This window comes from Phocoena sinus, chromosome 4 (genome assembly GCF_008692025.1).
Source record: "Phocoena sinus isolate mPhoSin1 chromosome 4, mPhoSin1.pri, whole genome shotgun sequence".
Taxonomy (NCBI): Eukaryota; Metazoa; Chordata; class Mammalia; order Artiodactyla; family Phocoenidae; genus Phocoena; species Phocoena sinus.
In genome coordinates this window covers 36,169,763-36,195,456 of record NC_045766.1, presented here as the reverse complement: position 1 = coordinate 36,195,456, position 25,694 = coordinate 36,169,763, and the positions used below count along the sequence as shown (strand labels likewise).

At 43.7% G+C, this 25,694-nt stretch overlaps 2 protein-coding genes across 6 annotated transcripts in view; one reads left to right on the top strand and one right to left on the bottom strand.

The window, feature by feature from the left end:
• SSR3 (signal sequence receptor subunit 3) overlaps positions 1-10,673 on the top strand; it is a 28,232-nt gene extending 17,559 nt beyond the window's left edge. Inside the window, exon 6 of the transcript XR_004349641.1 lies at positions 9,886-10,673. The gene's annotated coding sequence lies outside the window, so the exon portion shown is untranslated. The remainder of the gene's footprint in view (positions 1-9,885) is intronic.
• KCNAB1 (potassium voltage-gated channel subfamily A member regulatory beta subunit 1) overlaps positions 1-25,694 on the bottom strand; it is a 434,576-nt gene that overhangs the window by 1,866 nt on the left and 407,016 nt on the right. For all 5 annotated transcript variants that reach the window (XM_032630069.1, XM_032630072.1, XM_032630070.1 and 2 more), the window contains 5 exons: positions 19,249-19,334; positions 18,463-18,583; positions 17,880-17,974; positions 10,452-10,572; positions 5,093-5,181 (listed from right to left, as the gene is read on the bottom strand). In XM_032630069.1, the coding sequence (XP_032485960.1) occupies positions 5,093-5,181; positions 10,452-10,572; positions 17,880-17,974; positions 18,463-18,583; positions 19,249-19,334 (512 nt within the window). The remainder of the gene's footprint in view (positions 1-5,092; positions 5,182-10,451; positions 10,573-17,879; positions 17,975-18,462; positions 18,584-19,248; positions 19,335-25,694) is intronic.

Here is a 25,694-nt window from a genome sequence, read left to right as displayed (position 1 = left end):
ATTAAGCAAAGTCATCTAGAATTGGATACATTTATAAACCACCACCAGAATGCTACCTCCCCAGCAGACAGGAAGCTCCCTAAGGTCAGGGACCTTGTTTTGTTCACACTTTATCTCCAGAGCCTGTAAAGTACTTGGCCCATAGTAGGTGCTCATAATTATTGGTTGACTGAGTAAATGAAGGCTCACAGAAATACAGAATATCTAGAGCAGCTCTGTCCAATAGAAATAAAATGAGAGCCATATATGTAAATTTAGATTTTCTAGTGGCCACAGTAATGAAAGTGGAAAGCAGGTGAAATTAATACATGTTTTACTCCATTATATTCGAAATATCATTTGAACAGGTAGTCAGTATAGAATATTATTAGATGCTTTACACGTTTTTAAGTACTAAATCTTTGAAATCCAGGGTACATTTTACACTTGGAGCGCATCTCCATTTGGATTAGCTTTAATAGCCACAGGTGGCCAGAGGCTACAGTAGTGGATAGCACAGGTCTAGAGACTAAGGAGAGATTCAGTCCAGCTGGTGGACAGAATCCTGGTGAAGGATGGCCACAGGTTAACAGGCATCCCAGGTAGATGGAACAGCATGAAGAAGTGAAAAGTCTGTGAAACGGGGTGATACAAGTGTAGAGTGAGTGGGGGAGGGGTGGGGATGGTGGGAATAGAGGAAAGGGAAGTTGAGGTAAACAGCGGAAGGCCTTGAATGCCATTTTTTGGAGTTGGGACTTTATGCTGTAGGTGGTGGGGAACCTCTCAGGACTTCTTAGCTGGGAGTGACCCCATCAGACACATGGAGGTATTCTGAAGGAAGAGTTGGAAGGAGATTGAAAGGGGACACGTTAGAAATTTGTTGCAGTCCTAGCCAGACACTGAGAGCCTTAACTGGACGGTGGCGGTAGAGGAGAAAAGGAGAGTGCCTCTGCGGGACATTTTGGAGGCTGGTGGTGAGCTCACAACTGGGTGACTAGGAAGATACTGGTGTAGGTAATTAATTATTGAGAGACCACAGGGGGAGAAGTTTGGAGCCTCAGTTTGGGGTAGGATATGTTGAGGTGAAGGTGCCTTTGGGATCCCATGTAGAAGTGACTTGCAGGCAGCCAGAAGTGCAGCTGTGGAGCTTAGTGGCAGTGGAAGGACTGGAGTTGAGAATTTGCAAGTCATTTGCATGGTCATGCTCATTGAAGCCCTGGGGAAGGATGAGATCATCTAGGGCCAGCTAGCACTTATTGCAAGAAGTGGGCCAAGGGCACACATTACACCATAAGACAAGGGACAGAGGCAGGCTTCTTGCAGGAATAGTCTGAGCCTGTGTGGAGTCTGTGGTGAAATACATTCATGATGACTGATTCTGAGGTTTCCACCTCACCCTTCCTCTGCTGCAGTCATGTTGGCCAGCGTGACCTTGTCTCCACTCACATGCTCTCCCCAGAAGCCTCAGGGTTTGGCAGGGTAGTAGAGCGCCTTCCTCACTGGTCTGGTAACATTTTCCTCTCCGAATGAAGCTAAAGCAGATTTGGTTTCCCACTAGCCTTGGAGCATCAGAGGATCTCAGCTACTGTGTGATTTAAATGTGAGACTGCAACACTGAGACTCAAATCTAGAAGTTGGTTGGAAGTTTTGTGTCTAGAATACAGCGGGTTAGCCATGCGAGGAAAAAAATTCTTCATTCACTACACCAATAAGAAAAGAGATCTAAACATTAGTAAAAAACCATAAAAGTACTTGAGTAAAACATGAAAAAAAAATAACGTTCGAGAGAAGCCATACATTAAGAATTTTATGTGAAGTTGCCCAATTTTTTAATGTTGGCAACTGTTTTAAAACATTTTCGTCCCTGCAGGTCACACAAACATCCCATGAGCTAGCAAACTGCAGGCGTAGTAGTATCCTGACTGCAGTAATTGGCGGGTGAGGGGAGGTCTGGCTAGCGTTGCCGGCTGGAGGCATTAGGGGAGCTCTCCCAGGACTGGGTCACTGTCAAGATGGACCTTGGGGATGGAGCCGGATTTGGCCAGCCTGGGGTGGTGGACACTTTGCAGGAGGAGGGCCACTATTCTGGGGAGTAGGATCCCAGGGAAGGTGGGGGAGGGGAGATGAGCCGTGGACGGGAAGGCCCGACTGCTGAGGAGCCTGGACTTTTCTGAGTGGATGGTGGGGAGCCTCAGAAGTGCTTTAAGGCTGGAGGATGGGGACCTGTGCAGGTGATGGGCTGCCTGCAGCTGTGGCTTCTCTCCAGTCTCTCATCTCTTGAGGCTCTGATTTATAAATGCCTCTCCAGTTTATGCTCACATTAGGCACATTCATTCCGTGGAGCAGCTGCCTTCCTTTGCCCATTAGAAACTTATTTTCCTTACAGATGCTGGCACTGCACTCTTTCTATCCAGTCCCACCAACTGCTGCAGGGAGCCCCCAGCCACACAATCTACTCTCACCACATCAAGGGGCCCAGTTACAGCTTGCCAAGGGTGGAATCTGTGGCGCTGGGCTCACGGGAGGTGGAGTTGAAAGGGAAAAGGGAAGGTAAACCCTCCTGGTAGCAGCCTCCCTGCTTGGACAACATCCCTTTTCTCTTACCCTTTGAGCATGGAAGCCCCATCGTGCTACCAGCCAGAGCCTTGCTAGGGAGGAAGTGCTTTGGCAAGATGACTGCCTCAGTTTTCCTCTGAAATGTTATCTTTGGCTACCTGGAGTATTGCCACAGCCCAGGAACTACCTTTTTTCTTTTTTACCGTCCCAGGCAGTATGAGTCCCCCCTTGGAATGGCAGCGATCACTCTATTAGCTGACAGGAATCCTTTTTCTTGCCAAGCCATCTGCAAGTCATGCCTCTCTTTCCAAAACCTACGGACTCCTTGACCTTCATGGCCACCATCCTTGCTGGTCCAAGCCACCATCACCCGTTACCCGGACAACCTGTCCTTGCCTTTCTTCATTCTGCTTTTCACACAACAGCCAAAGCAATCTTTAAAAATTCAAATAACAGTGTGTCCCTCCTCTTAAAACCCTCCAAAGGATTTGCTGTGAGGAGAACAGAATTCTGACTTCTCTAGTGTTCCGTGTGACCTGTCCCCTGCCCGCGCCCACCATCCTTTATGCTCACTGCATGCTGACCACATTCGCCTTAGGCTGGTGCTTCCTGGAAAAAGCCAAGTGCGTCTGCGTCTCAGGGCCTTTGCACTGCTCTTCTGTGTGTCTGCTCCTTCCAGGGCTTTTCACGCGCTGCATCCTCCACTTGAAGGCTTCAGAATAAGCATATCCCAGAGGAGCTTTTGGCAAGGACATTATCTAAAGTGGGCTCACTCATTTCCCAGTTAGTCTCTATTACAATACCATCTTTATTTACTTAGTAAACCTTCTCACTTGAAATTACTTTATATGTTTCTTTATCATGTGCCTCTGCCACTGGAATATAAGCTCCTTGAAGGCTGGGTAATATCTTTCTGGTTTCCTGTGGTGTCCCCAGTGCTGAGTACAGAGTAAGCTCTCAGAGATCTCCTGAATGAACCACGGGATAGAAGAGTGAATCTTAATTCCCTCTTTCTCAGGCAGCCTGTGAGCTCTTGAGGGCATCGTCCTGTGCTTATCTCGGAACACTCTCTGCCTAGCATGGTGCCAGACACAGAATAAGTACTCAATGAGTATTAGTGGAATTGAAATCACTGGGTTGCATTTCAGTTCTTTTGTGTATAGACTGTTGCCGTTTCCTCCTCGTCATTGTGGAGCCTTTATCTGTTCCCAGAGCACAAGTGAAAATAAGAGAAGGTGGGGAGGCTTTCTTAAGAGGGAGCATTCCCCAGGCAGGGACAGGGAACCCCACAATCTGGGAGGAATTCTCAGAAGCTGAGAGGCAGAGATGATTACCCAGCTGCACAGCCCGAAGAAAGGTGACGGTAGAGAAGGAGGAGGTCTGCACCGTTTTATCTGCCAGCATATTCGAGGCTATTCTTCAAAAGGATTTTTAAAAGTTTTAAGTTTAATCAAGCTTGTCCCCACCTCCATCTACGTCCTTCTGGGAGAGGTAACAGGGCTAAGTGCTGGTTTCGGGGACAGATGGACAGGGGAGAGGCTGTGAGGCACTTCTGTTTGGGCAGGTGATACAGCTACGGCAAGAGCTGTGGACGGGCTCGTTCCTGCAGCCTCTGGCGGGGCTGAGAGTGGGGCAGGCTCAGGACTGAGATGTGACCTTTGGGGGCAGGGGATGATCACCACAGCCACCAACCTCCACCCTCTCCTCAGAACTCCCAGGAACATCTCTTTCCCACTTCCCCTCCTGCTGCCTTACAGGCTCTCCAGGTACAGCTGCAGGCTCCCTCCAGGCCTAGCAATCCCTGCAGGGGAGGGAATGGGGGTGGGCGCTCCTGATTGCTGTTAGGGAGATGTGTTCCTGGAATTCTGAGCCTATTTGTCTTAAAAGCGGCAAACATTCATTCATTCAATAGGTATTTCTTGAGTGTTGACTAAGGGCCATAGAGTCTAGGAACTGGAAAATCAGTGGAGAAGCAAGAAAGACACAAGTCTCTGACCTCAGGGGAGACAGGCGATTATACTACATTATTGTAAGTGCTGTGATGGGGAGAGAGATCCAGGATGCTAGGAGAGCAGAAATGAGGGGCCTGGCACACTGTAGATTGGCAATAAATATTTGTGGGGAAAAAAGTAAATACATGATGTCTGGATATTGTCCTGCGGCTCCTACATTTCAGGCTGGTTATTAGGCAGGCTTGTGTGGTTCGACCTGGGAACCCAGTCGTCAGGTTTAACATTGCTTGGGTCATAGACTACACTGTCCCACAGACACAAGCCATCCTGAGAAATGAGCCCGGAGGAGACTGCCTGTTAATCAGAAGAGGACATCCCTGGATCCACATACTGTGAAAGTTCTGTTGCTTCTTTTGCCTTTGTCCCCATTTCCCTTCTTCCCCTATGTAGGAACAGGTAGCCTATTCCCTATATTAGGGGCTTTCATGCAACTCAGCTGTGACACAATGAAGGACAGAGGTGGGGAGATGGGACACTGCCTGGGGGCATCTTCAAAGGCACCAGGGAATTCCCTGGAGTTGGTTGGAAAGGGCTGCAGTACTTGCCTGAATGGCACCGAGGTTTTCAATGAGTTGTTCAGGAGTGGATGATCCCAGGAGCACGGAACTCACACCCTCGTTTCTCAGGCACCACGCTGGGAAGAGAGAGCAGTAGGTCAGGAAGTCAAAGCACTTCTGACTGTTGATGAGTCTGCACACACCATTTGTAGCTTCCGTTGTCACAACCAAAACATATTAATTTGGGGGGAGGATGGACAGCATGCTCCAGGATTAAAAACGTCAGCAGCAACCCCTGTTGTGTGGAGGACTCGGTAGAATCCGTGCACGTGAACTGTGGGCTTAGGGCTCCTCTGCCCCACAACTGGGGCATCTAATCTAGCTGCCCAGCCCAGGAACACTGTCTTGTTCCTGAAGACACCTGACACTGCTCCTGGGCGAACGTCTGGATTCCTGTTTGCATCTGTCTTTTCCATCTCATTCATGCTCTCACTTTCCCCTCATCTGTTACATAGAGTCCGTGTAGATTCTGAGTACCTGGGTCCTCTGTCTCCACTGACCTGTCAGCCCTCTCTGGACCTGCCTTTCTTCCTGACGCGAGGTTCATTCTGGGGAGACCGTCTCTCTCACCAGCCCTCAAACCCCTCACCCCTCCTTCTGCCTCTAGCAACCTCTACCCTTAAACCCTCTTCAACCCAGGCCTCCTCCCTCTCAGCAGATGGCCTAGCTGCCTACTTTATGTAGAAAATTGAGTCCCTCAGGTAGCATATTCCTTAATTTCCCACTCACCTATGGACACAAGTACACACACACATACTCCAGTTTCAGAGGCTATAGGGTGCTGTCTGTTCAAAGCCAAACTCTGCCCTGGTCCCATTCCTTTTGCCTTTTCTTGGATTTGATTCATCCATTATTTCTCCCCCTCTCTTGCTCTCCTGGATGTTTGATTTCTTACTATCCTCTTTCTCTTTATCAAGAAGGCATAATCAAATTTCTCCCATTCTAAAATAAGCCTCCTCAGGCCCTTCATACCTGTGTAGCTGCCACCCTACCCTTCTCCTCCTCTTAAACTTGTAAAAGGCCAGTTGAGACTCCCTGCATCCCCCTCACATCCCAGTCCCCTTCTCACCATGTCAGAAGTCAGGGTGCCCAGGAAACTCCCTGTGGTTCAAGTAGACTTTGCAGTTTGTACCTGCCTGGAACTAGATATTGCTCTAGGCCCAGGGATGCAGTGTCTGCTGGATGTCCCTGCTAGACACCCCACAGCCACTGTGAACTTCTTGCTACTTAATAAGCCTGTCCCTCTTGGGTTACCAGTCTCATTTGGTGGCATCACCAGTAACTTGGCCTCCCAAACCAGAAACCTGGGAGTTATCCTTGGGCACTGTCCTTTTCTGATCCCACATTCCCTTTTAATTGTCATCTAGTTGATTGTCCTTCCTAAATATTTCTCTAATCCAGTAGTTCTCAAATTTTAGCATGCCTCAGTCACCTGGAGGGCCTGTGAAACATTGATTACTCAGTGCTTCACCTTGCATTTCTGACCCAGAATGTCTGGAGTGGGGCCTGAGGATCTGCATTTCTGACAAGTTCCCAGGTGATGCTGATGCTGCCGGTACAGGTACTCTTTTTTTTTAAACAACTTTATTGAGGTAAAATGTACCCATTTTAGGTGTACAATTCAATAATTTTTCATAAATTTATCATGTGTGCAATCATCACCATTTACAATCCAGTTTTAGAACACTCCCATCATCCCAATAAGATCCTTCATACCCATTCGCAGTTAATCCCATTTCTACCCCCAACCCAAGGAAACCACTCATCTACTTTGTGCCCCTATGGATTTATTATTTCTGGACATTTCACCTAAATGGAATCATGGAGTACGTCTTTGTGTCTGGCTTCTTTCACTTAGCATAATGTCTGTGCGGTTCATCCATGTTATAGCACGGGTCAGTATATCATTTCTTTTACTGCAGAATAGTATTCCAGTGTGTGGATATGGGAACACACTTGGAGAATCACTGCTCTGGTTCAACTGTCCACTCCCTCAGGCCCTCACCGTCTCTCCTGCACAACTGGTTTTCCTACGTCTTGTTTGGATTCTCCCTGCCTACCCCGCACACATCCAGCAGTAGCTTCTCCAGATACAAATCTGTTCAAGACACTTGCCTGCTAAACGTTCTTCAACGTGTGCCTGACGGGATCCTGGTCCTGTGAGGTGAAGCTCTCACTTCTCACCCTGACAAACCTTACTAGAAAGCCCTCCACTCCAGCTTCCGGTCTCCTCACTCCCTGCCTTGAACTTAGTGCTCCAACAGCACTATTTGTAAATCCTCTCCAACCCCAAATATCATGCTGTGTTTCTCCTCCCCAAGCCCTTGGCTCAAGCTGTCCCCTGGGTCTGGAATGTCCCTTTGCCTCCTCCCTTCCTTTGCCTCACTAATATCTACTCATCATCTGGGATTCCTCGTGGGCACCGCCTTCTCCTAAAGTCCTTCCCTGAGCCCCAGGCCGGGTTGGGAGCTCCTACATTTTACTGCCAAACCCACCCCCCACCCCTGCCCCCAGCCCACCCTGCCCTTCTCAATTATTTTACTCTCACACTATATTAAAATTATCTGTTAATTTCTTGACTTGCCCACCAGACTGTGAGATGTGTGTTATTTGCAGTTGGATGCTCAGCACCCAGCCCAGCACCTGCGCATAGTAGGTGCTCATTAGATGTTTGTTGAATAAACGGAGACATGGATGATTGATGGACATCCCTGAACACCTATTCTTCTGCCCCCATTTGGTCAGGCCATGCTGTTAACTGATACTGTTAAGCTGTTAACCACACTCAGACCTTTTAAGGCAATCACTAAATCCTTCCACGTGGGAAAAATAATGCTCTATGAAGGCAACAAGCCAAGTGATCCTGGGCTTTTTCTTTCTTTCTATTTTCTTTTTTTGGCTGCCTTATTTCCTACTTTGCACTTAGAACTCTTTTTTGGCACTAGTGGAAGTTCTGAGGGCAAAGCAGGGCACTGAGAGAATTATTGCCCATAAACTACCTGATGCCAGCAACAGATGATTCCCCCATGGGCTGCTGGGCCATGCAGGAGAACCCACTGGGTAGAGCTGGCCAATGCCAGAGGTAACGTAGATGATTCCAGATAATTAGCAGCTACTCAAGTGTCCCCCACAGGCACATCCAGAGTGTCTATGAGCAAGGTGTGAATGCTGGCTCCTGTGCAGGCGTGAGACACGGGCACCAGCCCACAGTTGGGTTGAAGTAGTTTGTTTCCTGCCTTAGGATCTCCCCTCCCCCGACACGCTTCTAGCAGATCAAAGGTAATATGCCTGGAAATAATCTCCCTCTTGGTTTGAGAGTTCTGTGGTTAAAAACAAAACTACCTGTTTACAAAGAAAAGAAAAAAATGACAGGCGAGAAAGACATCTGGGGGCACAGAGGGAGGAAAAGGAGAAACAAAGCATGTTTTAATTTAAACTCAGACTCTGTAAAGAGTCATGTACATCTGACATCCAGTGAAAGTCTAAATGTTGTAAAGATTTTCTCTTTAGAAAGACAGTGTTCTTCTATCTCTTTCAGAGCTAGATTCAACACTTGTTTCTTGTTACCACCTAAAGATTGTATTTATGGCTATGGTTTAAGAATAGGTGTTTCTCTTTGTGCTTGTGCCTCTGACCATATATGACAGCTAGGAGTGGACAGAGTTTCAGCAGAGGGTGTCTAATTCTTTGCAAAAACACCATCATCTTCATCCTCATCTTCACCAGTTACTGAGCACCTACTCTTTTCTTTACATACATAATTTCCTTTTGCTCAACAAGTTTGTAAGATATATACTACTATACCCATTTTACAGATGAGAAAATTGATAATCAGGTTAAATAACTTGCTAATGGTTGATAGCTAATACCTTTTACTGGGCTCATTAAAGCCATTGTAGCAGCGATGCTAACTAATCACATTAAATATAATCTTTGTTTTTTTTGTTTTTTGGAAGAAAGGATTACAGCAATAGTTACACATATACTTAGGTAACTGGTATTTCCCTCCTAAAACCGTCTCCCATTCCCATCTTTCTGTGACTATTAGCTGCAGCTACCATTTTCCTGCCTTCCAGCCTCAGAAGAGTCAAGCATCTAACAAATATTCTTTTATTTTATTTGCATAGAACTTATCTTGAGCTTTTTATCTCGTTGGCTCACTGTATCTGATTTGTCCCAATTCCTGCTATTTCTTAATCCTTAGGAGTTTTTTCTAGACTCTATACCCATTTTATTCTTTTCTCATAGCTACCACATGAATTGTTTTCTCTTCAGCCTCTTCTTCATTTGTAAAGTGGAGATAATAGTAGCAAAACTCCATTAACATCTGTAAGATAGGGCTACGATCAGTATCACCTCGATTAGTATACACCTCGCGGGACCCACGATTAAGGAGACAAGATGAGCATTAAAGAGCTCATCACAGAGCCTGGCAGATACTCTCCAGCAAGGGAACTGAAAGTTTAAATGCTTTTCTGTCTAATCCCTAGTCTCTAGCCACTTGTGGCTATTGAACCCAGGAGATGTGTTTAGCCTGAATTGACATGTGCTGTAGGTGTAAAATACACTCTGGATTTTGAAGACTTAGTATGAAAAATAGAGTGTGACATATCTCAGTAACTTTTTATATTTATTACATGTTAAAAATGATAATATGTTGGCTATATTGGGTTAAATAAAATCCATTTAAAAATTAATTTCACCTATTTCCATTTTACTATTTTAATATGGCCACTGGAAATTTAAAGATTAAACGCACGGTGCACATTATATTTCTACAGGACGGTTCTGGTGCAACGTGGCTTTCAATTGTTACCCGTGACCGTGACCTTTCATTGACTCCACTATGTCGGAAGAGCCATTGTCGTGGCTCTGGAAGTTTCGCGGTGACGCTGCTCCCATGGGATAGGCCTTCCATGTGGCAGTAGCCTTGGCCACGCTCGCAGCCCTGCTCCTCAGCCTCTCACCAACCCCGCCTTACCTTCGATGGGGATGGAAAATTGAACCAGAAGCAACGGATGTCACTACACAGCTCAGGGGTGCTCACCCTTGACACTGTGAGGATGTGTGCGTTTTCACTGATGTGTTCTTGTTTAAACTGTGTTATAAGGGAAAGGAGAAGGAAGTAAGAAAAGTGTTTCAGCATGTGGAACCACTCTAGGGAACTCTGAAAAACCTATCTAATGCTATGTCTCGTTTTAGATAGTATGAACCAGGAGTCTATGCTTCAGAGATCATCTGCCCCTGCAATAGGTATGTTATCATGCAAGAGATGTGGAGCAGCAATAGAGAATGATTTCATTTTCCGTGATCCAGCAAGGCTTCCCCTCCCAAGTGACTTTCTCACCCACGGCTAGCTGAGGTAGCGTGCATCCCAGACGCTCCGCAATCGGGGAAAGGTCTTTCAGCTTGTTTTGCTGTTTTCTCCCTTCTTCACTCACAATCCTTTCCTTCAACCACTGGTAGCACTAGAGATAAGAAGAACATTTAAATATTAATGTCTGGTAAGGGTTTGATGCAAAGATTGTTAATTCAATAAAATGTAAGAGCCTCGTGGTGAATTCCTCAATCTTCTTGGCTCTGACCTTTCTGTTTGATGGTGACAAGGATGCCTATGTCTTCATGCAAGGAAATGTTCCCCACCGTCTCCTTCCTTGTTTACTGATTCAAGACAGATTGATTTTGACTAAAACTCACGATTCAGATCCATTGACACGCACAAAGGTTGTTAAAATCCTAACATATAATCAATTAGATCCCATCTGGACATGATGTTTCATATTGCAATAGCCCTTAGAATGTAGGGGAAAAAAGGCATTTACATTTCACCAGGGTCTATTATGTTTCCTTTTTGTCAAGGAAGTTGGGTGCCAAGCTTTCTTCTCAAAGGAAGTCATTATCTTACATTTCTTGCTGTAACTATCTTTCTCCCTCTTGCCTTCAATTTACTCCTAGTCTCTTCAGTATTCTTATAATAGTGTTTTATTGTTAGCTTTCTCTGCTCCTTCCTAGAAGCAGATGTGAATGGTGTAATTGATAGGTACCGAGTACATTTTAAAGTCACACCATGAGGCATTTGGAACTTCCCCGACCAGGGATGGAACCTGTGCCCCCTGCAGTGGAAGCGCAGAGTCTTAACCACTGGACCACCAGAGAAGTCCCATTTTAAAGTTTTAAAGTGGATAAACACTTTCCCAAACGTGTATTACCTTTTGTATAATGTTTGAAAGTTAAAAAGGCAAGGGAACTTAAAAAGGTAAATGAGAAACTAATCTTTAAAACCTCTGAGAAGAGACTGACCCTGATGTAGACTGTGAAGTGAGCCTGATTTCCTAAATATAAGGAAAAGAATATTTTAGAATTTCTCAATGCCCTATTTTCCAGAAGGTTCTGCTCTTACTATGAAACAAGGAACAACAGACCCTTACGTACAAAGCTAGCACTATGCAGCAACACCCAAAGGAAAAGAATATTTGTAAGAATCGGTTAGTCTGTTTTAGTGACAATAATAAAAACCATCTCCCTGTGTAGCAACGTATTCTCCATTGCATGCATTCATGACATAATTACCACCACAGACCTTTACCTTCCCAAAGGCAGTGGAAAGCTGGGCAATCATCACAAAATCTCCACCCATATGATTTCAATGGGCTGCTGGCTTTTGTTTTTTTTTTAAGTATTTTTTTCATCATTCTAAGACAGTATTTCCAAAGAAAAAAACCGCATTATGTTTTGTTATGATTTTTGGAATGATTTTGCAGATATGAAAAGAAAAAACAACAAGCAGCCCCAGTTCTGTTCTCCTCCTAGATCTCAGAGGCTTATGGTCTGGCTCCTCACATGAAGTTTGCTTAGAGAGACGGCCAAGAGTCTTCCCAGTCTCGGCTCCGGAGACCTTAGCTTCCTCCAGGAGGAAGTGTGGCCTTGAGCATCTCTCCAGAGATGACGGCTGGTGCCAGTGGTGATGAGGTAGGTGGACAGTTAGGAGCAATGAGCACCATGATGGGGGCCGAGCAGCCTTCCCTGGCAGCATGCTGGGTACATCAGAGAGCCCCTGAACTTACTTCTACTGTCCTCAAGGGGAAAAACATCACCGATCCGCACTTTAGTTTCATAACATTTTTCAGAGGACGAGTATCTCTGAATGTTATTCAAATGAAAAAAAAAAAAAAAAAACCATGGTTGAAAACCAATAGCCAAGTTCTTCTTGAACAATTGCTTTTTATTAGAACTAGGAGAGTTCCTGAGGTTTCAACATATACCACACACATGAAGATTGACTGATTCATCAATCTTTAGGAAGATTTCTAAAAGTAACAAATACCAAACATTCATTTATTGAGTACCTTTCTTCCCACCCTCAACATAAATCTCACTCTAATCACTGGAAAACATAAGCAGGTTAGGGTTTTGTTTTTTTTTTTTTTTGCGGTACGCGGGCCTCTCACTGTTGTGGCTTCTCCCGTTGCGGAGCATAGGCTCCAGACGCGCAGGCTCAGCAGCCATGGCTCACAGGCCCAGCCGCTCCACGGCATGTGGGATCTTCCCGGACTGGGGCACGAACCCGCGTCCCCTGCATCGGCAGGCGGACTCTCAACCACTGTGCCATCAGGGAAGCCCCTAGGTTAGGGTTTTTAAAAAGTAGATGCATAGTATTTCTACTGCTTTCCTCATACCAAAGGAAACAAATGTGTTTTGGAAATACATAACTTTAACTGCTTTACAAGCAGGAAAATGTTAGCATAGGCAGGAGATGAGGCTTAACTAAAATATTAATTAAATATGGAAGTGAAACAGTGTTTTTGGTAAGAAGGTTGGTGGTGGGTGTGGTTGTATGCAATAAAAAACCCAACTTGTTGACTGTGGGCAGTAATCCACGAATCAGAAGATGAAATTTCATTTTCCATTCCACTTGCTTAATCCTATTCCTGCAGTGGTTTGATTACATGTTGATTGTTCTTTCTAAGTTAGTGGAAGGCAGGGATGGCTTCTCGTTCATCTCAACATCTCCAGTCTTGACACAGTGGTTGGCCCAGAGGGGCTCAGCCAATATGGTGGTGAGGAAGGGATCTGAGAAACCAGGGTTCCACAGGGTAAAGATAGATCTCTTCAATTTTTCAGATTGAGCACAGACACTTCCTCCTTAAAGAAGTACAACTCAGCTGGCAGCCCTGCGTGCTTCCACAGTGCTTGTGGATTCCACATAGTTTCATAATTCACCCCTTCTCATGTCTGTCTCCAGCAAGTCCCTGAATCTCAGCCCTCAGCACAGGGCCCGGCACTGAGTAGACACTCAGTAAATATTTGCCAAAGGAACAACTGAATGAGCTTTTCTCCACAGATTAGTGGGCTATTGCTTTTATACATGTCACAAAATTCTTTAAATTTTCCAAAAGCCTCTTTCTTTGCCATCTCCTATTGCTGTGACCATTATCTGTGTGACACCCATATTACAGGTAGCCATAACAGGGTGGGACTAGTCTGTGAGATCAGCCCCAAATCCCCCAGTTGCCTGTTAGTTAATCGTAGATTAGAACTCAGGGAGCAACTGTAAAGCCATGGACAGAATCAGTCACATTTCATTACTGGGCCTTGTCTAGAATAATTTAGCATTCAAGATCATTGACTATTTCTATCTAAACATCAAAGTCTTTGGCTCAAAAGAGCAGAAAAGTCTTCACTATTGAGGTGAAAATCTCTAGGTAAAATGCTGGAGCTAAAAAATTTCCTTCTGAAATTGTACCATAATGGGCAATATCCTTAGTTTCTTAATGTGAACACCTGGAGTACTTGGACTGCCCCTCTCCACCCACTTTGATCTACGTAAGTTTGCATGTTTCTTGTTTACCTTTGACAGAAGGGTACCTATTTTTATGATTTTTCTATAAGGTATTTTCCCAACAGTAGGGAAGAGCTGTCCATAAATTTTATTGCACTTTTCATTTCTATTTAAAATTTCTATTTAAAAGCTGCTCACCTGGTCTCTTGATCAGACTTTGTTGATCCTCAGTTATGGCTCATTGCACTCATTCAAGAACCATTTATTGAGTACCTAGCATGTGCCAGGCTCTGTGATGAGTTAACGTGAGTTTCAGTTTCTGTCCTGTAAGTACTCACAGATCATTGTCTGGTAACTTGAGAAGTGTTGTTTTTAGTTGGATTGCCCCCTCAATGATTTCCTCAGAAGTCTTGTTTGTACTGCCTCTTTATGGGAAATAGGTCACCATAGGTGCATGACGTGAGCTGGTCACAGCACCTTATCCTTTGGGCCACTGTCATTGGTTTATCAGGTTGGCACATGACCCAAGCTTGGCCACTCTTCTCTGGACTGAAGCTGATAAAGAAAAAGTCTCTTTTCTCTCAGGTTACATGACTTTAAGGATGTAAGCCTGCAGTCACCAGCATTCCTGCTCCTGGCCTCGTGGAGAAGACCCACTTGTAGTAGAAGAAAATGACACTCACATGCAGGGAGAAATAGAGGAGATGGAGAGTCCTGACGATGTGCAAATCTATGGATGGAGTCACCCCTGAGGCCATCCCACTCCATCCTTCCCAGGGAGTGTCTGTCTATGCGTTCCCTTCTTTGATTAAATTAGGTTGAACTGCATTCTATTGCTCGCAGCCAGAGGATTCTAAGACTCTGTAAGAAGTGTTTATGGAATGACAGAAGAAAGTACCAATAACTGAGTTTTATAAAGTGAGGACAGATTTCACAGAGCGAAGACAACCAAGATTTGTCTTCAGGGATGAGGAGAGCTTCCACAGCAGGATGTAAAGAAGGGCATTTTGGGGAGGCAAAAAAGAGCACAGTGCATTTGGGTGAAAAATGAAGTAATATGATTTGGGGAGAGACAAGAACGAAAAACGGGTTCAAGAGTATTTCCTTGAATGCTTTTTGTGGGTTTTAGGTTTTGTCCTATAATCAGTGATTGGGAAGTCATTAAAGGATTTTAAGCAGGGTTACGATATAGTCAGATTAATCTTTTAGAAAGATAATTGGTCACATAATTGAGATAGATAATAGAAAATTGGTGGGTAGCTGAAAAAGGGAGGGGGGAATCAGAGAGTCCAGATGGGAGGTTAATGCAGCAAACCAAGTAAGCAATGATGAAGATCTGAACAAGGGTGGTACAAGGAATGGACCACAGAGCGTCAGCATGTGGACTGGAGGAGTTGGTGCCCCGCTGAAGAAGACTGAGGGAGGAGAAGAGGCAGCTGAGATAATGCCTTGGCTTCTGACTGGGATGACCAGATGCATGGGTGGAGGCATTGTTAAATGAGAAGGAAGAGTAGATTCTGGGGAGTGAGGACAGACTCCATTAGGCATGACAGATGCCCATGGGACAGCCACGTGGACATGTCTGATAGGCACGAAGAAGTAGTGGTGTTTAGCTCAGCGGTGAGTCAGTGCTGATGACACTGATTTAGAAGTCTTTGTAACAGTGGTGGGCCAGATGCAGCCTCCCAGAAAACCCCCTGGGCAGTACTATTTTCTAAAAGATAGGTATTTTTTCACACTCAGTTAGTTTATCCTTCAAATCTAGTTCAATATTTATAGCAGAAACAAAGTATTAGCAACCTTATTTTATTGGTGTAACTTTAAACAGCCAGTGTGAAATACCAACCATTTATTCTATTTTGGGGGAAGGTGAAAGTTGCCATCTTATTTATCTATTTGCCTAGGTCTTTATTTTTTAAAAAATGTTTTTACTATTAGAATTCTCATTCAATCTTAAGGTTGAAATATATATATATATATATATATATATATATATATATATATATGTATGTATGTATATGTATATAATCAGTAGTAGTAGTAGTTTTTGCTTTAGTTACTCAAGTGGCTTTTCTAAGTGTACATATATTAGTCCAGAAAGCACTTGGACTGATGAATTAAGAAGCCTTGAGGGTTTGCGGAGCTCTAAAGAAGCGTGCTTTGTGACTGGCTGCCTTTCGCCTGTTGAGAGTCCTTATTTATTGCTAAGGATGTTTCAACAGATGCTGAAAAGTCAACAACAGAAATATTTTTCCGGTTGCTTTTGGGCTTAGTCACCTTCAAATATTTTGCATCTCCTTTTCTTTTCCTCCTTTCGTTAGTGCATTTTTAAAAGCTTTTCAGCTGTTTGTAAGCTTTTCTCAAATAGTGATGGAGATCAGCCAATCATATACTTCAAATACAGTGTAGTAGCTACTTCTTCCTCCTTTAAAAACCTGAGTTTGAAGGGAAACAAAAATGCCTTTAGGGAGATGCACTGAGAGCCAGGAGACCTGGGTTCTACTATTAACTTTTTCTATTATGAGTTTATGCTGTTGGATTGTTATCTAATCTCTTTGTGCTCAGTTTCTGCATCTGGAAAAGGTTTACCCTCTTATAAGGATAGTCTGGAACAAACACCTGGTATATATGGAAGCACTTTGAGTTTTTCACAAAGTCTCTGAAGGACTGTAAGACAACATGCTTGGCTACAACTGGCTAAAAGCCATCTGTATCCATTTATCTTTGTGAGGAAAAAAGGAGATGAATAAAAACACTTAGCCTGGTGCTTGGCACATAGTAGGTGCTCAGCAAAATCACAATTTTCAATGCTTCTCTTTCTTCACTCTTTTCTTGCCATCCACCTTTTATCCCTTCTTTCCTAAGATGCTTTTCGTTTTTCTTTGCTAACTTATTCAAAACCTTCCATTTTTCAGAAACAAGACCCTATATAATATTCTAGGATAATTAGTGTAATAATGCAAAACTAGAAGCAGGACCATGTCACCATGTTTTAGGAAATGTTTATGTTGTATTATCTTAGAGAACAAACAAGCTAATAGGTCAACTGATACAGCAGAGAGAAAAGTGATAGACCTAGAGTCTGGAGAAGGTCCTGATTAGGGAAGCACACGGTGGTTCCAGCCACACTGATTAAAAGGTCGCTGGTTTGGGCTTAACTTGAGTTGTCCTTTTGCTGACTTTGTGCTGATGGAGACAAGAGGCTGTGTCAGACTTCTGCTTCCTCTTTGGGGCCTTTGGCATGTGTGAATTTTGAAAATGCCTATGTTCTCTCCCTAGACATTACAGAGTAATTTGTGATTCTAATGATATTACACATTCTCTCAAGTTTTAAAAAACAGGCATGTTGTTATTAACAAGGAGAGATTTTGGAGTACCCTCCAGTAAATTAATCATCAAGATCTTCTGAATGGAGGTAACTTTATGTCAATGATCTTAAATATCTTTATGCTTCAGAGAAGAAATTAAGCTGCAAGATTCAGCAGCTGGAGTTGATCTCTGCAAATGCCAGCCCTGAGCCCCCGTGACAGAGGCTTGGCTCTGTATCTGCTTCCCAAACCCTCCCTCCTTACTCCCCATCCTCACATATTAAAAAACGTCAACCGAACTCAAACCTATTCAACTACAACTGGTTTGCCACATGTGGATTAAACCTCTATGGCTTAAATTTTGTTTTGTCAAGAAAAGTAAAATTAGATCCTCTTATATAAAAAAGGGATTTTACGTTTCCTAAGTTTCGAAGGAGGAATTGAAATGCCTTCTTGAATATAGAATTAGTGTAGGAATTCGAGTCTATGAATCCAACCAGGTCACTGGGCATCTCCCCCGGTCCCCAGAGGAGAACTTTCTGCACTGATGCCTGACCAGAAGTAGAGACCTCCAGAGGGCTTGGGGAGCTGGCCAGGGAACACCGGCCGCTGCAGAACTGTTCTGTTCAATCTCCTTTTTTCCCTTGCTCCTATCCCCAGACCCCTTCCTAGAGGTGGAGGAAAATACCTTCAGTGAAGCCCTGGAACTTTCAGGCACCCCATTTCCATATTTTCCTGAGATGATGCCACAGGCCAGTGGAGACCATGTCATCGCTCCGACGCCTACAGAAGAAAAAACCTTAAAAAGTTACTTCTGCAAACTGGGATCAAAAGTGTCGGGGTGCTTAGAAAGGACTTGGTTAGTTGTGGGGAAAACTGGCCAGATGTATGAGCTAATATCAGCATAAATCTTTTCATTACAGTTCAGGCATCTGCCAATCGTGCTTCATTTTTATAAACCTACCAAACGTGCACTGTTGGTTACGGGGAACTTCATTGTTTCTTCCCTTCATTCTACATGCATTTTTTGAACACCTACTGAGTACAGCTTGTACACCAGTCACAAGTGACAGCTCTGCTTGGCTGTCGTGAGTGATACTCTGGAGGTTACGTACAGGCGCTTTTGATTCTTCCAGTCTCTGGAATGCATAGTGCTGACAACCCCTAGGTTAATTAGGAACATTTAGGAAAGCACTTCAGTAACATTTTTTTCTGGATCACTGATCGTCCTGTTGTTAAAAATAATCAGTAAATTTGATTGTGAAGATTACCTATTTTATGGTAGAGCTCCGGTAGCTGAACCTCCACTTTCTCTCTCTGGAAAAGATGGTACTCAGCTTGTTCACAGACTGGTGGGATCATGTTGAATTGTCTTGCTACAGAGTAGGCTTCCTAGGGGGAGATAAAAGTGCAACTGAATTTGTAGCTGATGAGAAATAAGGCTGTATGCATGAAAAAATTTCATCTTGGTGAAATCAATACAAACCAAGAAGAATGCAGATTGCCAAAGAGTAAGCAAAGTTATGACCATCAATTTCACTAAGAAATACCAATGCAGGGAATCCTTATTATTCTTTGAGAGGTTTTGGAATGAGTAAGGTCCGGGGAAAATTAGTCAAAGTATGAATTATGGACTAATACAAAGAAAACGTAGTTTGACTATTTCTAGGTTCCTAAAGAAATAAAACTTAACTAATATAATAATATAAAAATGATCTGTAATTAGCATGTTATGAACAGTACCATTATTTAATACATTTAAAAAAACCCTGGAATATTGTGTTCATATGTCTCGTTAGCTGAGAAATTTACTCTCTTACTACCAGAGAACATGCTAAAGCACAATTCCTGTTAGACACCTGCACCCTCCCTACTGTATTCTGAGCTGAGGAGATCCACCCCCCATATCCATCTCTATTACTGATGGAATTGATCATAGAATTCTAGTGCCATTGTGATTGTGAAGAAAGTTTGCAAAAGATCTTACAACTTACACATGATATCTAACAAACAATAATAGGTACTCAATGGCCATTTAAAAATAGAAATGAAATTACCATGATCTCCATGGCACTCCAGCGGGAGGTTCCCCAGTACATTGCCATTCCTTGGTTTATCACATGTGTCATGGCTCGAACGATTTCTATGGAAAGCCAAATAGTTAGCACTACATATACTTTTCAAAGTTATATAGTCTTTTTTTTCCTTTTCCTGCCCAAACTTCGATATTTAATGCAATTATTTGTTGGATTAATATAATTACTTTGACACTGGTGATAACATAATAGTCTAACATAAAATATTGATAGTTTGGAGGTGGTTGGTACTTTTGGGTAAACTGACGTTCCATTTTCAGATTGCCGCAACAACATGAAACGATATTAAAAACAGAATGACCACTTTAAGTTCTTCCTTTACTTTTATCGCTTCAGGATTCCTGGCTGGATAAAAGAACACATGATTCACCTCTTTCAGAACATGGGGACCTTAAGGGCTCACTAAAGTGAGAAGTGAGAGAAAGCATTTGTTTTGACTTTGTAGAATGGAGGGTCATTGGGGATAGAAGGCCTGCCTCTGTGTGTGGGATGTGCAGAGCTAAGACTCACTCAGGGTGGCTGTTTAATAGAGATGACTCAACAACAATGTGTTTGGCAGAAAGATAAACATATTAAATGCTGAACAAACAGCCAAAGCCACAGTGGCTCCCAGCCCGCATGGGCTACTCTGTCCTTGACCACTTTGGACCAAAGTTCATCCTAAGACACCCATGTCATGCATTTCACTGGGGCCTGCGTGTGGCCCCGCCCCGCTTGCTCATCAGCCTCTTTCAGCTTGACATCATATTTCCTAAACAAGGAGAATGAACCCCTTCCCAGAGGGGTGGAGCTGAGCTAATCTTGGCACCAGCCGATGTGATGCAGAACCAGGGAGCATGGAGAACCTCAAGTTCAATTGAGTGATAAGTCACAGACACGGTTGGATTTCTTCTATAAAGCAGGTCAGCCAAATACCCAGGATGCCAGGTCATTTGACATTTTCAAGGGGTTGCAGGCCACGGGCTTTTCTTGCCCCACTAATATCTGGTAGGTTACGTGTCCTTCAGAAGAATCAAATCCTTTCTCAAACTCAAGTTGAGTAGATGTGTTCTTCTTTTATTTCTCACCAGCAATCACTGTCTTAATTGATCAGGGATGGGATTTGGAACGAGACAGCGAGGGTTAGGGTCTTAGCTTGCTTGCTTGTTTGGCTTATGTAAACCATTTAAAATTGCCCTTGGTTTCTCTGGAAGATGGGAATGCTTTTACTCACCAGAGTCCCAACAGAGGTAGAACTTGGCTTATAAGGAAAATATTTTTCTTTCTTGGAGAAAGACTTCTAAATATCAGTTTATTACTCAGCAACTAAATCTATGAAGATAGTTCTCCCTTGATAAAGCAAACGAGATACAAAAGGTTATATGAAACCTTTTCTTTCCTTTTATTATACAAATGGAAATGAGTACCTGTGCTAAAATTTCTGAAAGTCTAAAGCCATTATTTAAATCTCTGCCCCAAAGTATTCTCTCTTTGGAGATCTCCATCGTTGTGCTAGTTCCCTTTCCTTTCACATCCTGTTTCACCCAGAGCTGAGATGTTCATCCAGTCAACAGGATTTATGAGGTGTCTGCTCCGCTGGGGGTTGGGGATATTGGGGCAAATCAAACACGTTGGTAAACACTGAGGAGGTTAACAGAATAAAATGAGCCCGAGAGCCTCCCCTGTCTCCATTCTGTAATCACGTAAGGTGAGCACAGGACTGGCCAGTGGCTTGGCCATGCGGCAGCTCCCGAGGCCTTGGCAAGAGCAGGTAAGGTGGAGTGGAGGTGGTACTCCTCCTGTACCTTCATTCCCTTATTTCACACACATGTATTAAGAACTTAATATTTGCCAGGCACTGGGCTCATCTGTGAGTAAAACAGATACAAAGCTCCTTGAGTTCTGAATTGAGTAGAGAACATGGAGATGTAAACAAGTAGGTAATTACAAAATGTGACATGTTATGAAGAAAACCAATAGGGGGCTGAGATAGGGAATAAGAGGGAAGACCCGATTTTAGTTGGTTAAGGAAGGTCTCCCTGAGGAGTAATGTTTAGGCACAAAAAATAAATAGGGACCAGTCAGGTGAAGAACAGTGGAGGAGGATTGTAGGCCACTGGAGCAGCATGTGCAAAGGCCCTGAGGCTGGACAGAGCTTGGTGAGTTCCCGCAATCAGGAAGCCATGGAAGCTGAGTCAGGAAGCAGGACAGGGCTACAGGATGAAGTTGGCAGAGGGCAAACCGTGTTATTTGTCTGTTATGCAGGGCTTGATGGGAAGTCACTAACATTTTTAGGTAAGGAAATGACGATGCAGTGAACATTTCAGAACACTATCTGACCGTGCTGTGGGGCTGGAGGGGGGCTGGAGGAAGCAGGAAGATCTTTAGGAAGGTACTGCAGTACTCCAGGCAGGAATTGAGGGGGCTTGGAATCGGGAGGTGGTAGCAAAGACAGAGGCATGAATGGATCAAAATCTGTTTGGGGGGTAGTATCCCCTAGACTTGCAGATGGACTGAACGTGGCAAGTGAGGACGAGGAGGAATGAAGGCGATCTCCCAGATAACTGGCCATTCACCGAGATGCAGGAGACTGAGCGAGGAACAGGTTTGGGAGGAAGAGCCAGGGTCTCCCCTTGGACACACCAAAAATGGAGATGACTGTGAGAGACTGAGGGGAGATGTCGAGTGGAGATAACTGGGTAATGACACGGTGAACAACCTGGGCTGGAAGCGAGCTATTTATTAATTACCAGTCTTTAACTGTATTTAAATCCATGGAAGTGGATGAGACTATAAAAGGGAAGTCTGCCCAGAGAAAAGAGTAGAGGTTCTAAGAGCCAGAGCAGGAGTCGGGGAGAGGTCACTGCAGCCAGAGGGGCAGGAAGGAAGCCAGATGGGGGGACAGTTCAGAATCAAGAATAGGGAGTGCTTGCAGAAGGAGCTGTGCCCGAGGACTGGAACACAGGAGCATTCGAGTCAGAAGGGCACAAAACAGCGTCCACAGGATTTGGCTGTGTGACAGGGAGGTCGCTGCAGACCATGAAAAGAGTGCTGTAAGTGTCTGTGGTGCGTTGGGACCAAGGCCAGGCTGGAGCCAGTGGTAGAATGGGCGTGGGGAAGGGAAGGCGTTAGAGACAACCTGGGTAGACTCAAGTTAGGAAATGAATGGAGCAGAGAAAGAGGGCAGCAGCTGAAGGGGTACTTAGAGTCAAAGGAGAGTTTTATTTTAAAACTGGAAGATGTAAGAGTAAGCCTGTATGCCACTGGGAGTGATCTAGATAGGGGAGTTACTGAGGATGTGGGCTAGAGGGTTGGGGAGTATGGAGGGAGAGAGACTTGACACAGGGAGATGGAGGAGAACAACACTCCTGGGGGTGGGAAGGACACTTCTGGCAAGATGGTGGGACCTCAGGAGGTTTGGAGAACTCATCATAGGAAGACAGGGGAGCCCCTGTTTGATGAATTCAATTCTCAATAAACTATCAACCAAGTGAAAAAGAGGTGGGAAGTGAGGAAAAGGTGAGAAGGAACAGTTCTGAGCGTGGAAGAGCCTATGCAAGATGCCCTTATGCCCCAGGTACTTTAGCTGAGGGGTAATTTCTTTGCTCCGTGATTTGTTTGGCTACTGACTCTGCAGGAAAGGGCTGGTGGAATGCAGAAAGGAGTCTGGGAGGAGAAGGCTGCAGCACGGAATGCAGGGAGGAATGCAGAGAATGTAGAGGCCACAGTTAGAGATTCACATTGCCACAAAGTAAAACTGAATTTAATGCATATTCAATTTTTTTTTTTTTTCTCACATGGGCATGCAGAGCCTTAGTTCCCCAACCAGGGATTGAACCTGTGCCCCCTGCAGTGGAAGCGTGGAGCCCTAACCACTGGACCGCCAGGGAATTCCCACTTCTTTTTTTTTTTTTTTAATGTCAGAGAAAAATCCCCCAAGTTTTTAGCTATCTAGCATAATAGGAAATAACTGTACTGATAGCTGGGGTGGGTTTTTAACATAATTCTACCAAAAGGACACTAGAGGGCAGCATTGTTAAGAAAAAAATCAACTGAGTTTGAATGCTTGTTTTACTTGTACATCACGTAAATGCGTTTTTAAAGCATCCTAGTCAGAGCCTCGATACTGAGTGGGGAAAAGGCCCTTAGGAAGATCATTTAGTGCATTGCTTTCACCTGCCCCTGGGAAAGGACATGCAGACAAACAAACTGATTAAATCCGGCAACTCAGGACTGAATGTGGCTCCTGGAGCCCAGACTCGCCAGCTTTTCCAGGAAGCCTTGGCACCAGTGGTTCTCAACCCTGACTGCACATTAAAACACCTGGGGAGCTTTGAAAACTACACTATCCAGGCTCCACGGAAGTTCTATTATATCAGAATCTCTGGGGGTGAGGCTGGGCATCAGTCTCATCCCAGATGATTCCAGTGTGCAGCCAGGGTTCAGGGCCGCTCGCTGTGCTTGTCTACACAGCTGGTCCTAAAGTATGGCCCCTAGACCACCAGCAGCAACCTCTGGAACCCGGTAGAAATGCATATCCTAGGGTCTTACTCCAGATGTACAGAATTACAAATTCTGGACATGGGTAGGCCCCAGCATTCTGTTTTAAGTAGCTCTCCAAGCAATTTTAGTACAGACTAAAGGTTGAGAAACACTGCTTTATATCATCCCCAAGTAAGCCATGTCAGTGAGTATCAACTTCCTCCCATATTTCCTCTTCTGCTTTGTCATCTAATCTTAGCGCTTCATGCTATACTTTAACCTTTATTTGCTTTAGTACATATGCAAACAGTCACTGTGACATGCATGCATGCATGTACACACACACACAAGCACATACACACTTTAGTATGAATTAGAGGAATTTGAAGAAAATGCAGAGGTCCAAGTTCTAGTCTACTTCAATGATCCTGGGCCTTTGTATTATGTTCGTTAGCTCTCAAATCTCAGTGTTTGAGAAACACTTCTAAACTATGGGAAAACTTGGTTAAATCCTTCCTGTGCACTCCTTTCCAGGTTGAAATCATTATTATATAACCCACAGCCCCCAGGCAGCCTGCACTCTCTCTTATTCCCTGGACTCCTGTCAGAAAGCTGGCCTCTATAAAAGCTGCAAGTCAACTTTGTTTCTCTGAGTATCCCAATTTCCCATCTGTAAAGTGAGTCTGTATTGATCCTGTGTAATTCTTTCAAAGCTTGACATGAGATGATATGAGAAGACCAATTTGTGAATCTGAAAGAGTAACACAAACTGAGTAACAAGTAAGCAGGATGTGGCCCTGGTTGTTTCTTCTCAAATAAGCTCAGATTCTAACATTTTAGTTACCAAAAAAAAAAAAAAAGTTGATACTCTTTTCAGTAACATAGGTCATCTGTTTAAAAATATGTATTTTATGTGAAAGGACTTAATAAAACTATTTATTTTGAGTGAAAGAAATTTGTTGATAAACTTGTTTATTTTTTCAGTTGGCCCTCATGCAAAAAAATGGCTGCTCACATTAAGCCTTTTACATGTGAAATGTTCCCTAGAACTTTGAAAGTTGTACGCAAGTGGTTATACTGCATGAACAATAAATCATAGGGACTAAAGATACAAATATGCAGAAATTAGTGTTTTTATCAGATCCAATGTACTCAAGTTAATCTGGCCACATGGACACAAAATGATGAAAACAAAAGAAACCTTAGAGATAATTCAGTGTAGTTTCCTCTTACTCTAGATAAGGAAACAGGCTAGGAGTTCATTGTTTTAAGGAATAATTAAAAACTTGAATATTGTTAACAATTATAAATATTTCAGATATGCTTACAAAATGCTGAGAGTAAATACACAAAATAATAATTGTAATATGTAGTGGAACTGTATGTAACTTTGTTCTATATTTTTCAAGTCCCCTGTAAATGTGTTATCATACTTTCATAATTTAAAAAAGAAAGAAGATTCCCTAACACAGCAAAGCACCACTTTAAAACACTAACATGTTATAGGTTAATTCACAAATATCAGGTTTAACTAAACGCAATTTCCACTTTTAAAGGTCAAAAATGGTTGATCTTTTTTACTGGGAGGGGACCATGTGGAGGCTGGGGCACTGGTAGAATGCAGAGACTTGGTTTCAACAGAGGAGTCATAAACACTAATAAAAACACGTCTAGACACGGGTACAATTTTTACTCCAGACCAGTTGTTTGTTATTTATCTAACTTCAGCTGTTTATTTACTTTAATTTCGGAAGCTTGTGGTGGTGGTGGTTTATAATTGTGCCTCTTTGTGGCTTAGAGGATTCCTCTTGGATATTCATCAGTCATTTACCATCATGGCTGTGGAGAATCCTCTCTCAGTGCTCCACTATCTGGAGATAGAGGACCACGTTTTCTCACTGGAATGGAAACTCATAACCATAAATGGAGTCATGCCATGTTTATCC